Raw genomic sequence first — 16,033 nt, 5'->3', positions numbered from 1 at the left:
TTCTGAGTAGCCATCACTTCCACTGCTCTTATCGGATTTCATATGTTTTAATGGAGGCAGACCACCATTAAATTTCATCATCTCGGTACCCACAAATTGTAGTTAGTCTATTTATAGCAATTCTTTCTCTCTCTCTTTTCTCCACTTTTGCATGCCCATTTTTGTTGATTTTTTTGTCTAGAATGGACGAAGAGGGTTTGAATTAACATTTTCTGCCAGGTTTTGGTAAATATTCATGATTTTGAGGCGGAAGGATAAGAGGGTTATCAGGTTAGCTACGGCGATATGTACGGCAACTAGTTACATGTTTTTAGTATGCTTCTTCAAGTTTGTGTATCTCAAAATTTTGGTGGTCAACCTCATACAAATTTTAGTGCAAAGACATGACCATTTGTTCCTCTGTCTGTAGTGAAAAGCATTCAGCCCAACGAAAATTTGGGGAAAAGTTGGAGGTAGGCAAAGAGGCCAGAATTAACATTGAAGTCAATGGGGAAATTAATGGTGGTCTGCCTCCTTAATACAGACAGGGCCTCACTAGTTGTTATCTCCCCCTCTAGACTATCACTTTCATTGTTACTAAGAATGGTAATATTGTGGTCTGCTAAAACTTCATCAAGATTAACATCTTCTAAATTACTGTCCCGTGATTCGTATAAATTTTTATAGAAATCTTTAATAGCTCCTAAAATATCTTTTTGATTTGTTATCAGTCTTTGATTCTTATCAATAATTTTTGTAACATTCCTATTGACATAATTTCTTTTTTCCAGATTAAGAAAATATTTGGACGGTTTTTCACCATGTTCAATATATGTAGCATTTGATCTTAAAATCAATCCTATCACGTATTTCTCTCTTAATCGTTCTTGTTGATTTAAATAATTATGGTAAATTTCATTTAAAAACGTGTCATATTTATCCTGAAGAAAATCATGCAGAAAGAGTAACTGTTTTTCCAAAAACTGCTTTTGTTCCTTTTCTTTGCGATTCTTAAATACACTGTAGGAGATAGTTTTTGACCTAATATTGAGTAGCAACATCTCGAAAAATAGTTGATTGTTAATCACAAATGAAAGTTCACTATCTCTAATGAGACCTATTTTATCTCTCGCATAAGGTAATAAGGCATATTCTTTTCTAGTGTCTAGAATTGTTATTTTGACTATTCTAACATATTCAACATCTTCAAGAAGTGTATTATTAAATCTCCAAAATACCCCGCCCCTCTCGAATGAACTAGTTCTTATATTCATGAAAACTGCAGAATGATCTGTTCTGTAACCTGGTAAAATTTGTGGTTTATCTATCAAATTTATCAACGCTTCTGAAATTAAAAAACCAGCGGCTGCCAGGCAGGATACGCCCACATTTTCGAGAGATGGATAGAGAACAAGCTAACAAGAAAGTGATTTTTCCTACAATCAAGGGCCATAATTCAGGAAATTACAATTCGATATGCGCATATATCGAAAGAAACCGAGATCTTTGGGTTATAAACTTATATTTTAAGTTTCAACAAAATCGGATAAAAATTGTGACCTATATAGGGTCCACAACCTTGATATACCATATTTTTACGCTATTTGAGAATGAACGACGGCCATTTTGTCTGTCAATTTTGGGCCGATTTTCATGAAATTCAAACTCAGTCGTCCTTAGGGTGTAACGGTGATATAATAATACGTTTTTTTAAATCGGATAAAAATTATGACCTCTTTAGGGTCCACAAGTTAAAAACGCGATTTTTCGTACAATCAGGGGCCATAATTCAGGAAATTACGGTCCGATATGCGCGAATATCGAAAGGAACCGAGATTTTTGGGTTATAGACTTACATTTCAAGTTTCAACAAAATCAGATTAAAATAGTGACCTCTATAGGGTCCACAACCTTGATATACCATTTTCTTACGCTATTTGAGAACGAACAGAGGCCATTTTGTCTGTCAATTTTGGGCCGATTTTTCACTATATTCGAATTCAGTCGTCCCTAGGGTGTAACGGTGATATAATAATACGTTTTTTTAAATCGGGTAAAAATTATGACTTCTATAGGGTCCACAAACTAAAAACTTGATTTTTCGTACAATCAGGGGTCATAATTTCGGAGAAAAATTGTGACCCCTATAGGGTCCACATCCTTGATATACCATATTCTTACGCTATTTGAGAACAAACGGCGGCCATTTTGTCTGTCAATTTTGGGCCGATTTTCACGAAATTCGAATTCAGTCGTCCCTAGGGTGTAACGGTGATATAATAATACGTTTTTTTAAATCGGGTAAAAATTATGACTTCTATAGGGTCCACAAACTAAAAACTTGATTTTTCGTACAATCAGGGGTCATAATTCAGGAAGTTAAGGTCCGATATGCACGAATATCGAAAGGAACCGAGATCTTTGGGTTATAAACTTACATTTCAAGTTTCAACAAAATTGGATAAAAATTGTGACCCCTATAGGGTCCACAACCTTGATATACATGTATCATATTCTTACGCTATTTGAGAACGAACGGCGGCCATTTTGTCTGTCAATTTTGGGCCGATTTTCACGAAATTCGAATTCAGTCGTCCCTAGGGTGTAACGGTGATATAATAATACGTTTTTTTAAATCGGGTAAAAATTATGACTTCTATAGGGTCCACAAACTAAAAACTTGATTTTTCGTACAATCAGGGGACATAATTCAGGAAGTTACGGTCCGATATGCACGAATATCGAAAGGAACCGAGATCTTTGGGTTATAAACTTACATTTCAAGTTTCAACAAAATCGGATAAAAATTGTGACCCCTATAGGGTCCACAACCTTGATATACCATATTCTTACGCTATTTGGGAACGAATGGCGGCCATTTTGTCTGTCAATTTTGGGGCGATTTTCTCAAAATTCAAACACAACTGTCCTTAGGGTGGAACGGTAATATAATAATACGTTTTTTTAAATTCGAACTCAGTCATCCTTAGGGTGTAACGGTGATATAATAGAACGTTTTTTTAAATCGGATAAAAATTATGACTTCTATAGGGTCCACAAGCTAAAAACATGATTTTTCGTACAATCAGGGGCCATAATTCAGAAAGTCACTGTCCGATATGTGCAAATATCGAAAGGAACTGAGATCATTGGGTTATAAACTTACATTTCAAGTTTCAACAAAATCGGATAAAAATTGTGACCTCTATAGGGTCCACAAGCTAAAAACGTGATTTTTCGTACAAACAGGGGCCATAATTCATGAAGTTTCGATCCGATACATGCCAATATCGAAAGCAGCCGAGATCTTTTGGGGATAAACCTATATTTCAAGTTTAGTCGAAATCGGATAAGAATTGTGACCTGTAGAGAGTCCACAAACAATTGTGGACGGACGGACGGACAGGGGAGACGGCATAATAAGTCCACATGAAAATGTGGGCGTATAAAAATCTAATCTGGTCTTTTTTGTTGGGTTTTTCCTGCGCCATGTGTAACTTTTCTTATACGGAGAATATATCCGCCAAACATCTGAAAGATTTTCATCATTCATTAAATCTAATACTTCTTTTCTAGCCTTTATGTTGTTATATTTAACGTAATTAAAACAATCAAGGTCATAATTAAGGACAAGGTTAAAATCGCCACATATTATATTAAATTCTGAGTGAAATTCTCTTATTATTTTTTTCAGATTACAATAGAAATCAGGAGTATCTCTATTTGGACCATATATTGTAATTAAATTCAAAGTAATTATCTTTTCTAAAAGCAGTTCAACCCCTATAATATTACCATCTTGACCTACATGTAGATTCGGAAAGGTATACGCAGAAATCACACCATTTTAATCCCGTGAGCGCTAATTGTCCCCGAACTTGACAGAAGTATCCATTTGGATGTTTCCTTTATAGTTTGTAACTATCTCCATTTTTCTCAAGATAAAATGCGGTGTCTGTTGCAGCTTGCTCGAGCGTTTCGTTTTTCTTTGAAAATGGACATTTTATCTCCAATAGGCCATATACGCTTCATAAGCAGATGGGTCAAACACTTTTGCATCAGGGCTTGCACCCAGGTAGGGCATAGACGGGTGCACTGATAGTCCTGCGTCAAAAACTAAACATCCTGGTGTTTGATTTTGCATTTTTTTGGCATAAATTGTTCTTGCTATTTTTTCGTTTAATTTACCATGTGAAATAGATTTAATGTTGGATAAATCTTTGGATAAAAATATTGAATTAAGCATGGCATCTGTAGGTATTTTAACCCGTGAATATATTTTATTAAAATTAGAAGCCGTTAATCTATATTTATGTTCATATAACCACTCAGTGCAATCATTTTGCAGAACTGTTCGTTTCTCCAAACTATGAGAATCATGTATATCTATCAAAATGTGATCAAGGCAAAAGTTTCTTACGGACAAATCCGGCACATCTAAATGGAAAGCGTTTTCACTAGGATTAACTATTGGGATATCCGGAAAGTTAATGAACTTGGGCCTATTTTCAAATTGTACTTCTTTTATAATATTATTTATGAATTTGGCATTTGGACGACTAAAATCTTGCATTTGGTATGACAAACACGAACCGAGTGGCATGTTCCCGAATACGGTATTAATGAGGACGCCCGGCTGTTGATCGCTCAACAAATACGAAAATGGGGGAGGTTTTTCTTTATTTTTCAAATACTCCACTTGAGAATCAACATGTTCCTTTTCTAAGCCGGATTTAATCGAGGGGCCTCTAGCATCAAAGAGCTTGCATCTAACAGGATCTCGTTTTCTTTCATTATTATAATCAGTTGCTGCACGTGCAAAATGCGTTCCCATGACAGGCAATGGGCATATATTTTTTGCCCGGGGAATGTGCCAAGTTTGTGGCCGGCTGGTGCAACACTCATCAATCGGTATGTCTTTTATTGCCAAACACGAAAAATCATTCAACTGAAATATTAGAGCGAATACGTGGTTACAGTGTCCTCCACTCCCCCCTTTACACGAACAGTGAGCTTTGTGCACAGAGGCGTGTTTTTCAACTTCGCCTGTTGCTTCGAGTACTAGATATATATAATGTGGTTCTTCGGTTTTTTTCAGTGATCGATAACATCTAGCTTTAATATAGTGAAATATATCCCCAACAGGGTCAGACCGATATTGTGCTGTGTATATCTCATGGACGAAGGATTCACGAAAGAATTTGTAACTTTTTTCACCAACATTCTTTTTACCTCCTTGTTTTAACCATTCGGCCGATGTGACTGGATTTATTTTGGGGAAACTAGGAAGGGATTTGGTCCAGTGTTTTATCAGCTTTGTAAGACACGCGCAACAATCAACGTGGTTAGAACAACATACACAATGCAGTGTAGTAGAAGCCATGCAATAATAATGCCGTCAATTCAGTGTACCGCGATAGCCTATTCGCTGCTGAGTGCTGGTAATGATAGCTAATTATAGTCTATTATCAATCGAAGATTCGATTACAACTGCACATATAAATCAGTTATTAGTTACTGGTATATATATTATACGAAAAAGTTATTTTATACAATACAAAGTTAATCACTGGCTCTTACAAAAATCTTAGAAACATTTTTTCCGCGCTTTATTACTATAAATTGTAACGTAGCCTCGTTTTGAGACAAATGTAAACACCCATTTCAAGTCACGTGACACGTTAGCTGATTTTGTCTATTAACGGAAATTGCTGAAATTCAATAGGATCCTTTGTTTTATTAATTTAAATGATGCATATAAATTTCATACAGATTGGTTGATAACTTTTGTCGTTAGAGCAGTCACAAGGTGCAACAAAGTGAAACAAGGGCCATAACTCCAGATGAAATTAATGGAAGTTATTGAAATTAAATAGGCTTCTTCATCTCACTAATGCAAACAACATATATCAATTTCAAAACAATCAGATGATAAATGTAGTCTGTAGAGTGTTCACAAGAAATTGTGGACGACGAACGGAGGCGACGGCAAAGTATCAAGGGCCATAATCTCAATGAAACAATTGTCAGTGTTGCACCGGTATCCAGGAGACAATAAGCGAGATTACTACAAACCTTGGCAGCTATATCAATCTGGTTAAAACAAACATCCTATTTCGTTTCGTCTTCATAGTTCAAAAGACGTTTTATTTGTCTTTACTACACTTGGATCTGGAAGAGTTGTTATTTAACTCGTGTTCTGAATGGTGGATAGGCGTGTTTTTCACGGAACTGTGGGTAATCCACTAGTAACATCAATGCTCATTGGTTAATCAAATGTCTGACATCATAGGGTCATAAGTCGGTCTTTTGACCCCTGACGTGACCTATCGCTATAACTTGTCAGATCTTCATGTAGTGTAGGTCATCGAAAGTATAAAACCAGCGGCTGCCAGGCAGGATATGCCCACATTTTCGAGAGATGGATAGAAAACAAGCTAAAACGAAAGTGATTTTTCCTACAATCAAGGGCCATAATTCAGGAAATTACAATTCGATATGCGCAAATATCGAAAAGAACCAAGATCTTTGAGTTATAAACTTACATTTCAAGTTTCAACAAAATCGGATAAAAATTGTGACCTCTATAGGGTCCACAGCCTTGATATACCATATTTTTACGCAATTTGAGAACGAGGGGCAGCCATTTTGTCTGTCAGTTTTGGGCCGATTTTCACAAAATTTGAACTCAGTCGTCCTTAGGGTGTAACAGTGATATAATAATACGTTTTTTTAAATCGGATAAAAATTATGACCTCTATAGGGTCCATAAGCTAAAAACTCGATTTTTCGTACAATCAGGGGCCATAATTCAGTAAGTTACGGTCCGATATGCGCGAATATCGAAAGGAACCGAGATCTTCGGGTTATAAACTTACATTTCAAGTTTCAACAAAATCGGATAAAAATTGTGACCTCTATAGGGTCCACAAGCTAAAATGTGATTTTTCGTACAAACAGGGGCCATAATCCATGAAGTTTCGATCCGATACATGCCAATATCGAAAGCAGCCGAGATCTTTTGGGGATAAACCTATATTTCAAGTTTCGTCGAAATCGGATAAGAATTGTGACCTGTAGAGAGTCCACAAACAATTGTGGATGGACGGACGGACAGGGGCGACGGCATAATACGTCCACATGCAAATGTGGGCGTATAAAAATGGATGTCAAAGAACTTTCTAAAAATGGAATAATGATAAAACAGAATATTTGTTATTTGTCTCAAGGCATCTTAATTAAGTAAATTTGCACATGATAACCCCCCTGTTGTAATTGACAATTGTGATGTATTTTCATCTTATTCTGCTCGTAATATTGGCACAATCTTTAATAGTTTTTTTATGGGAGCTCAAGTAAATACTATTTGTAAATTGTGCTACTTTCATATCAGAAATATAGGTAAAATACGTAAATGTGTAACTGTAGAGGCCACTAAGTCACTTGTTAATTCTCTGGTCACTTCTCGATTAGATAACTTTAATTCACTTTTAGTTGGTTTATAGATAAATTACATAGATAAATACTGCGGCTAGACTTGTTACTTGTTAAATATCGAATTGATTTTAAGATTTTATTACTTACTTTTAAATGTTTAAATAATTTAGCTCCCGTTTACCTCTCAGATCTTTTAGAACTTTATACACCTGGCCGAACATTACGTACATCAGATAAACTACTTTTAAAGCCCAAAACTGTTCAAATAGTCTCTTATTGTCAGCGCTCTTTTAGTTATCAAGCACCGGTTTTATGGAATAATCTACCATTTAGTTTAAGATGTTGCACATCTCTATATTCTTTTAAAAAAAACAACTTAAAACACATTTATTTAATCAGGCTTTTAACTGACTCTGTATACAATCGTTAACATGTCCATAATCTTATTGTTTATTTATGATTACATTGTAACTTTGTAAAGTGCCCCTGAACATGTTATATGAAAGGGCGCACTATAAATATGCTGTGATAATAATAATAATCTGTATCCCACCTCTGCCACCAGAAAACTTCTGTAATGAACTAGATCTCTCGATAGAGCAGATAACTGTGGTAGAGTGGGCCCGTTAGTTCCGTTGAGGGTTCACTGCTGTAGAGGTGTGGGAGTAGCCAACCAAGCAGCTGGCTCAGAAAGACTAACACCAGATTAATCTTCAACTATACTCTAAATATAGAAGGGCTCTCTTCGTCTATGCTTGTCGGGCTCCCGAATAGCGCTCCTAACAACGGCCCTCAAAATGGCTCTCTTCTCAGAACTCGATAATCTTAACGCTCCTATAAAAAGGGTTCTTTGTAACGCTCCTTAACGGGCTCTCTGTAACACTCCTAAAAAGGCTCTCTATAACGCTCCTAAAAGGACTCTCTTTTTCGCTCCCTATAAGTCGGGGTCAAACTCGTCAATGTAATCGACTGGATAAATGGTCTCGGCCTTACCTCAGCTAACACGACTCAATTCACTGCTAAGTCTGGGCAAGACAAGGTACTATATACCCAAGATCATGTGACGTAACCACGTGGTAGACACATCTACTGTTTCTGCCAATCACAAGCACGTGCAGCAAATAGACAATGAGCCAACGACGGCGTGTGTAAAGACGGATATAAGAAAATTTATTTACAATATAAATATGAATGAAAATATGGGCTACATAACAACATAATTAAAGATAGGTTGCCAGGCGAAACATACGCCCACAGCAGCTAAATCGACCGGGCAGTCAACAAACATTTATAATACATTAAAATCTGATTAAGAGTAACAACTAATTAAGTAATTATCAGAAAATCATTAGAATTTGTTTGGTTTTTATAAAGTTCTGCCTCATGCTAACATTAAAGATACATTATGGGAGATTCGGTAACGAGTTGGCAGTTCTCACTATAATAGTTAAAAACTAGATAATGTAAAGGCAATTTGGTGAAAATTTCATTCAGATTGATCCATTATGAACCGAGAACTAAGCGACTGAAATTCCCATAAGCCTCGGTCATCATTACTAAAGTCAGTACGATAAACAGCATAGTCTCGATTATCCATTTAATCGTTTAATCGAGAAGGAAAGTTATGCAGTAAATCGGCTTACAATCCACTAAAGATCGCGGGCTAGTGCTGCCATCTAGAGTTGATTATGGCCTGGATAGGTTAATTAATGTCTAATTAATAATTTAGATAACATTTCAGGCCTAAAGAAAGACCTGGAATAGGCAGATTTAGCTCTTGCATAATGTATGTTTAATATACAAAACATTTAATATCATGGATTTAGCTGTTCAAGTTATCAAAATTCATTGAAAATCAATCTACTTGTTCGTCTCAAGACCTTAAACTGTATCAATAGAGCGTCACAAGATTTTTCATAGTGATCAAGGGCCATAACTTTGGCAGTAATTATTGGAAATCATTGAAAATCTATATAATTCTTCGTCTCATGACCTCAAACACTGTGTATAAATTTAAAGTCAATCAGATATTGAATTTAGCCTCTAGAGCATTTACAAGATTTTTTTAAGTGATCAAGGGCCATAACTCCGGCAGTAATTATCGGAAATTGCTGAAAATCCATAGGCTTCTTCGCATGGCTCGAAATATTCGCCTGTCTACTTGATGTTCAGTAAATTGACCACAATACTCACGTCCACGTCACGTACATTTGATTATTTGTTTCTAAATACAAGAATTAAGCACGGAAATACTGCCATTTGCACTGTTTACATTTCGCTCTGTCGTACGCTACAGTTACTCACACAGTTTGGAAGTAGACAATTTTATATCAATGAATTTCACACCATCTACGCTTGTTTTCATCTGCTTGACACTAGTTTAAGCATTATGGAGTATTATATCTAAATAAATTAAAACGCACCCCCAAGTCACCTGAAATAATTCTACCATAACGACACCACAGTAAATATAGTAGTGGTTGGAATGGAAATGCACACGGCTCGTTGCCTGGTGTATTTAATCATTTAAAAAGTTTTAAACAATTTCCATAAATAAAGGCTATGAATAATTTATAAGACAATTTGACAAAATCAAAAAATCAGGTCGGAAAAATATTTCATATATAAATATAATTTGTAGCGTAAATATAGTCCAGACATGTGAGGAGGGAATTCCAGGTGGCGTTATCTGTCCTTTGCACGCGGTACAATGTACATGTAAATACGGTGCCATGCACAGGTGTGGTTTGTGTTTTGATATTCAATTTATTACGGATATTTTAAAATCTGAATTCTAAAACTCAACGGTGAAGTATTCGATTTAGTACGGAAGTGTGGTACCATGATACTTTGCGGAATTCACGTGGATACGGATGATAGAATTGTACGAATCTTCGAGTCACTGAGCCAAAGCAGATTCGCCGACTTTCAAGAACTTTTAGGCAATCCGATGTCGAAGAAATAAAAAGGTTTCATATTACGATATTTATATAGAGCAATGTACGTCAAAGACCTAACGATGTGCGTATGTACCTACATGTATGGATATGTGTGATGTGATTAGTCTTTGAGTTTGATAATTGAGAGTGACAGGTTATTTACTGAAGCGACAGGTATGAAGAAAAGCTAAACATTTCGAGGCCTGCTTCTTCGTCTCATGACCTTAAACACTGTGTATAAATTTAAAGTCAATCGGATATTAACTTTGACCTCTAGAGCGTCCACAAGATTTTTTGAAGTGATCAGTAATTATTGGAAATCGTTGAAGATCAATAGGCTTCTTCGTCTCATGACCTTAAACACTGTGTACAAATTTAAAGTCAATTGGATATTAACTTTAGCCTCTAGAGCGTCCACAAGATTTTTTGAAGTGACCGACGACAATATACGTCCACATTTCAATGTGGGCGTATAAAAATGGACAATAAAATTAAATAATTACTAATTACTAACGGATAACAATAAGAAAACTAAGTTTTTTAAACTGTGGATCGAGCTATCAACGTTCGTTTCAGATCACCACACCATTGTATTTGAATTCGAGAGAATAAAGAATTTAAAACAAAATTTGTTGGACTATTACTACTTTTGAATTTTTGGGCCTGTGAAATTGGGTCTGGGCTTGTAAAAAATTGTAATATACTGGAAAGTTATTGACGTGAATGGGATAAGATATCTAAAAAAAAATCTTTGCCTAATCTACATCTCTAGTGTCGAATCTGTCATGTGCGTTTTTAATTACCGGTATTTAAAGCGGAAATTGCAAATTTTCTAAGGAAGTCAAAATGTAATTATTTCTATGTCTTTTGCTCAATTATACGATCATAGGTGTCATTCTCACACTTAAAACTCATTTACACAGGAAATAATAACACAATTACCTCCCAATTACCTACCTTGTTTTCTATTCTCCACCATGGAGTAGCTTTTTTCAAACGTTTGAAAATGAAGAGGAAAATGATACTTTTGCCAATTTCTCAGCTGGCAATAGTGAATTATAGGATTAATAGGATTATTCTTTAACAAGGTAGGACTGTTTATGGATACCATCTATTTTCAGGCTTTATTTTAATAAATTTTAAAAATATAACTTAAAAATTTGCAATTTCCGCTTTACAGGAGCTAAATCGCTAATATTTCGGACCTAAAAATTGACACAAACGGGTCGCATATAATAATGTAATATGAATGTATATAAGCTAATTTACATTCAATCGTTTCTGTTTTTACTGTAATTTCAAATCAGTTAGGTTCGGCGAAATACGCCAGAGAAGTGTCAATCGAATGTCAATCTCTAGCGTCTGGTTATTCCAGACATGACATGTGGAATATGCCTAGCCTCGTTCTTCGAGTCCCTTGTTACTAATGCCGGTAGACGATTAATTCGTGTACCATTGGTAAAATGTTTAATTTGTCTTAAATAGTGGCCTATCTTTTCCCGGTAAGATCACAACATCAATGTAGATTTAAAGGAGCTAAGTCGCTAATATTTGGGACCTAGAAATTGACACAAATGGGTCAAAACGCATACAATAATGTAATATGAATGTATATAAATTGATTTACATTCAATCGTTTCTGTTTTTACTGTAATTTCTAATCAGTTAGGTTCGGCGAAATACGCCAGTATTCTCAATCGAATTTCAATCTCTAGCGTCTGGTTATTCCAGTCTACGCCGATAGTATTTATTGGACATGTTCTCCAGCTAAGGATTTAGCGTCACCGTTTGACATGACTTGTGGAATATGCCATTAGCTTCGTTTTTCGAGTCCCTTATTCCAAATAGCGCTGATACGCATTATGGTACACGATTCGCGTACCAATTGTAAAATGTTTATTTTGTCTTAAATATTGGATATCAGAAGGCCATCTTTCCCCAGTAAGATCACAACATCAATGTTGATTTAAACCGACAAATCGTGTTTTCAATGTCGAAGATTTTGGATGATATTGAGTTAGAGACTTAGCTACTTTAAAGGAGCTAAATCGCTAACATTTGGGACCTAGAAATTTACAAAAGTGGGTGGCAACGCATATATAATACTGTAATATGAATGTATATAAACTGATTTACATTCAATGGTTTCCGTTTTTACTCCAATTTCAAATCAGTTATGTTCGGCGAAATAAGTCAGCAGTCTCAAGCGAGTGCAAATTTCTAGCGTCTGGTTATTCCAGTCTACATACGCCGTTTGATTTGGTACAATGTGTCTAGCCTCATCCCTCGAGTTTCTTGATACAACTGGGGCTGAAGCGCATTATGGTACACGATTCGTGTACCAATGGTAAAATGTTTATTTTGTCTTCAAGGCTCAATACCACTCTTGTTATAACTGAATAATATGTCCCAATCTTTATTCTGGTCAACAAATTGTACTATTTTAGAATATTTCAATTAATTGATGATACAAATTTCATCTTAACACACCTTATTTAAAAATTTTGAAAAATTCAACTGTACATAATGGTTTGAAACGTCTAACGTAAACCTTTTCAAATGAAACTTCGATTTAAAAATATTTTCGAACCCTCTGGACAAGTAAAATAGTATGTAATGGATAATTTACGCAACAGGTAGGACACTTACTGTCTGAGTCTTGGTAAATTTTAAACGGATTTCTTCGATTATGAACAAACTACTTAACTTTGGTTATTATAAACTTACATGTACCTGTGTGTTTGTAATGAACTCCCGTTCGATAAAATCCATTGCACAACTAATTATCACAACGATGAAAACAAGTTCTCTCTTGAAAAATTGAAATATCACAAACTTTTCCCAGAGAAAAATACCAATATGGAAGATGGTTACGTCACTCTGCGGAAGATATCATTTCGTATTACGACAAGAATCCATGACCACTCGGACCAAAGACCACTCGGTTCAAGACCAATCGGACCAACTGATAGACCACTCAGCCCAAACAAATAGACTACTCGGACCATACAAAAAGATTATTCGGACCCAACAGAAAGACGACTCGGACCAATAATAAAGTGTTGTTTTAATAAATTGATAATTGCGTTTGTTTTAATATGATTACTCGAACCAATAATAAAGTGTTATTTTAATAAATTGATAATTGTGTTTATTTTAATATGACTACTCGAACCAATAATAAAGTGTTATTTGAATAAATTGATAATTGTGTGTGTTTTAATATGACTACTCGAACTAATAATAATGTGTTGTTTGAATAAATTGATAATTGTACCCCAAATCGCAAAATATCGAGAACCACACTTGTAGTCACGTTTAAAAAGGGGCATATAAACGTCCGGTCTTATTATGTGCTGTTTATATTAACGCATCAAGGGCGGATAACTTGTAAACGTGTCTCCCCCCCCCCTCCCATATATAGTAACCCAGGGAAAAGTGGGGTAGAACGGAATGAAACCACTGGGGATACCGCGAATGTGGAAAAAGTAAAATTAGGCTATCAGACAAGAACAGTATACCCGTATATGCAGAAATTGTCAAAAGTCTGGACATACCGAGTCTCATTGCAAGAGTAAATAAGAAAAATTAGATTGATATTTTTTTTGGCACCATTATTAATTAATTTTAAAACTAATCGTTGATTTATTTTCCGTACACAAAGTTGAACTAAACAACTCTAAATATAAGAATTCCGTATAAGAATTATTTGCTTCTTTGTATTGTGATTTAATAATAAATAAATAGCATATTGTCTAGCCTTATAATATAATTTAATTGGTCCGACTGGTCTTGTTTTGGTCCCACTGGTCTTAGTCCGAGTAGTCTTTGGTCCAAGTGGTCTGGATACCTACGACAATTGGCATTGAGTTTGAGCATTCGCACACATAACTACCCGATTTTCCTGTATTTAGTTACCGTCTTTTACATTCTAGTAAAATCTATGCAAATTTTATAGCTTTACTTTTTGAAATATTTTGTTCTAATTATTTGATTAGCGACTTGGATGGGATAATTTACTTTTGAACATGCATGCCGCACAAACACAACTATACATTCGTTTTACGGGCTTTATCACACTTCGGTCACACATCACAACATGATATGAATGTTGATTTAACTTGACAAATAAATCGTGTTTTCAATGTTGAAGATTTTGGATGATAATGAGTAAGAGACTTAGCTACTTTAAATTCACAAATACTTCGTGTTTTCAATGTCAAAGACTTTGGATGATAATGAGTTAGAGACTTAGCTACTTTAAGCTATTACTCTGACACAAATTTCGGAAACTTCAGACAGAGAACTAGATCCTACCGTATGGTCAAGTAATTTAAGAGGTTTCTTTTTTTATACTTACCGAATCCACCCTAATACAACTTCCTTTGGTCTCCAGGCTGGACGATATTGTTTGTCATCCTTATGTAAAGGCAGCATTGTTTAACTGTATATAAAGGGTTGTATATTATTACGCCGATCCAGTTAGTTAATAATATAAATAATCACACATGCTTCCATTGACTGTCGTGGCTTAAAACGATAGTGCTGGCGCCAGCAAGACGTTAGCGCATTTTCCAGTCACACTTTACCGAATCGGGTAAAACAAAATTTAGGATTTCCGCAATTTGATTAAAGTACTTTCTATATTTCGTTTCGTTTTTTTTTATACTTTCGGTGGCCTTATCATAATGTAATAGTTGATTGTGTTGTGATTGTATGTGATTTGTCACCTTTTACAATGACAATATTTAAATTTAATGTGATTCGTAAATCCGATTAAAGGAAGATTACTCGACATAGGGCCTATGTGGAGAAAATCTTGTAACTCGTCAAATTTGAGATGTTTTAAAACAGTTATGTGTAGATATTGTAATTCATTAAAAAGCCTCTTTTATCAGTATTTCAGTCCTAATTTTAACTTACAATATTATTTGACCAAATCTTTACACCGGAACATATTTACGATCACCGGAATTCACTTTGAAGATATCAGAATTCGCCCGTAAAATCTTCCTATTTACTTATATTTTCCATTAATATTAATATTGAATTACTTTAAAACACCTAAAATCACCGGAATTCACATTGAAAACATATAAACACCGGAATTCACTTTCAACATATCGGAATTCGCACTGAAGACCTTCGTATTTACATGGACCTTAAAGGTATTATAAGGTCTATGGTATTTACTAATATTTTACATTAATAATAAATTACTTTAAATCACCGGGATTCACTTTGAAAACATATAAACATCGGAATTCACTTTCAACATATCGGAAATCGTACTTAAGACCTTCGTATTTACTAATATTTTACATTAATAATAAATTACTTTTAAACAAAAGTAATTCACCGGAATTCACATTGAAAACATATAAACACCGGAATTCACTTTCAAAATATTGTAATTAAGACCTTACTGTTTACATGGAACTTATGTATTACAGTATAAGGTCCATGGTATTTACTAATATTTTACATTAATACTTTAAACCACCGGAATCCACTTTGAGAAAATCGGACATTGAAAACATATAAACACCGGAATTCACTTTGAAAACATATAAACATCGGAATTCACTTTCAACATATCGGAATTCGCACTTAAGACCTTCGTATTTACTAATATTTTACATTAATAATAAATTACTTTAAAACACCGCAATGATCGG

General features: G+C 34.9%; 1 protein-coding gene across 1 annotated transcript in view; it reads right to left on the bottom strand.

The window, feature by feature from the left end:
• LOC126817155 (zinc transporter 7) overlaps positions 1-14,938 on the bottom strand; it is a 118,653-nt gene extending 103,715 nt beyond the window's left edge. Inside the window, exon 1 of the mRNA XM_050544000.2 lies at positions 14,716-14,938. Within this exon, the coding sequence (XP_050399957.1) occupies positions 14,716-14,792 (77 nt within the window). The 5' untranslated portion in view covers positions 14,793-14,938. The remainder of the gene's footprint in view (positions 1-14,715) is intronic.
• Positions 14,939-16,033: the final 1,095 nt, after the last annotated feature.

The sequence above is a fragment of the Patella vulgata genome, chromosome 4, assembly GCF_932274485.2.
Source record: "Patella vulgata chromosome 4, xgPatVulg1.2, whole genome shotgun sequence".
Taxonomy (NCBI): domain Eukaryota; kingdom Metazoa; phylum Mollusca; class Gastropoda; family Patellidae; genus Patella; species Patella vulgata.
Note: the sequence above shows the minus strand (reverse complement) of the source record. Positions and strands in the feature narration are given on the sequence as shown.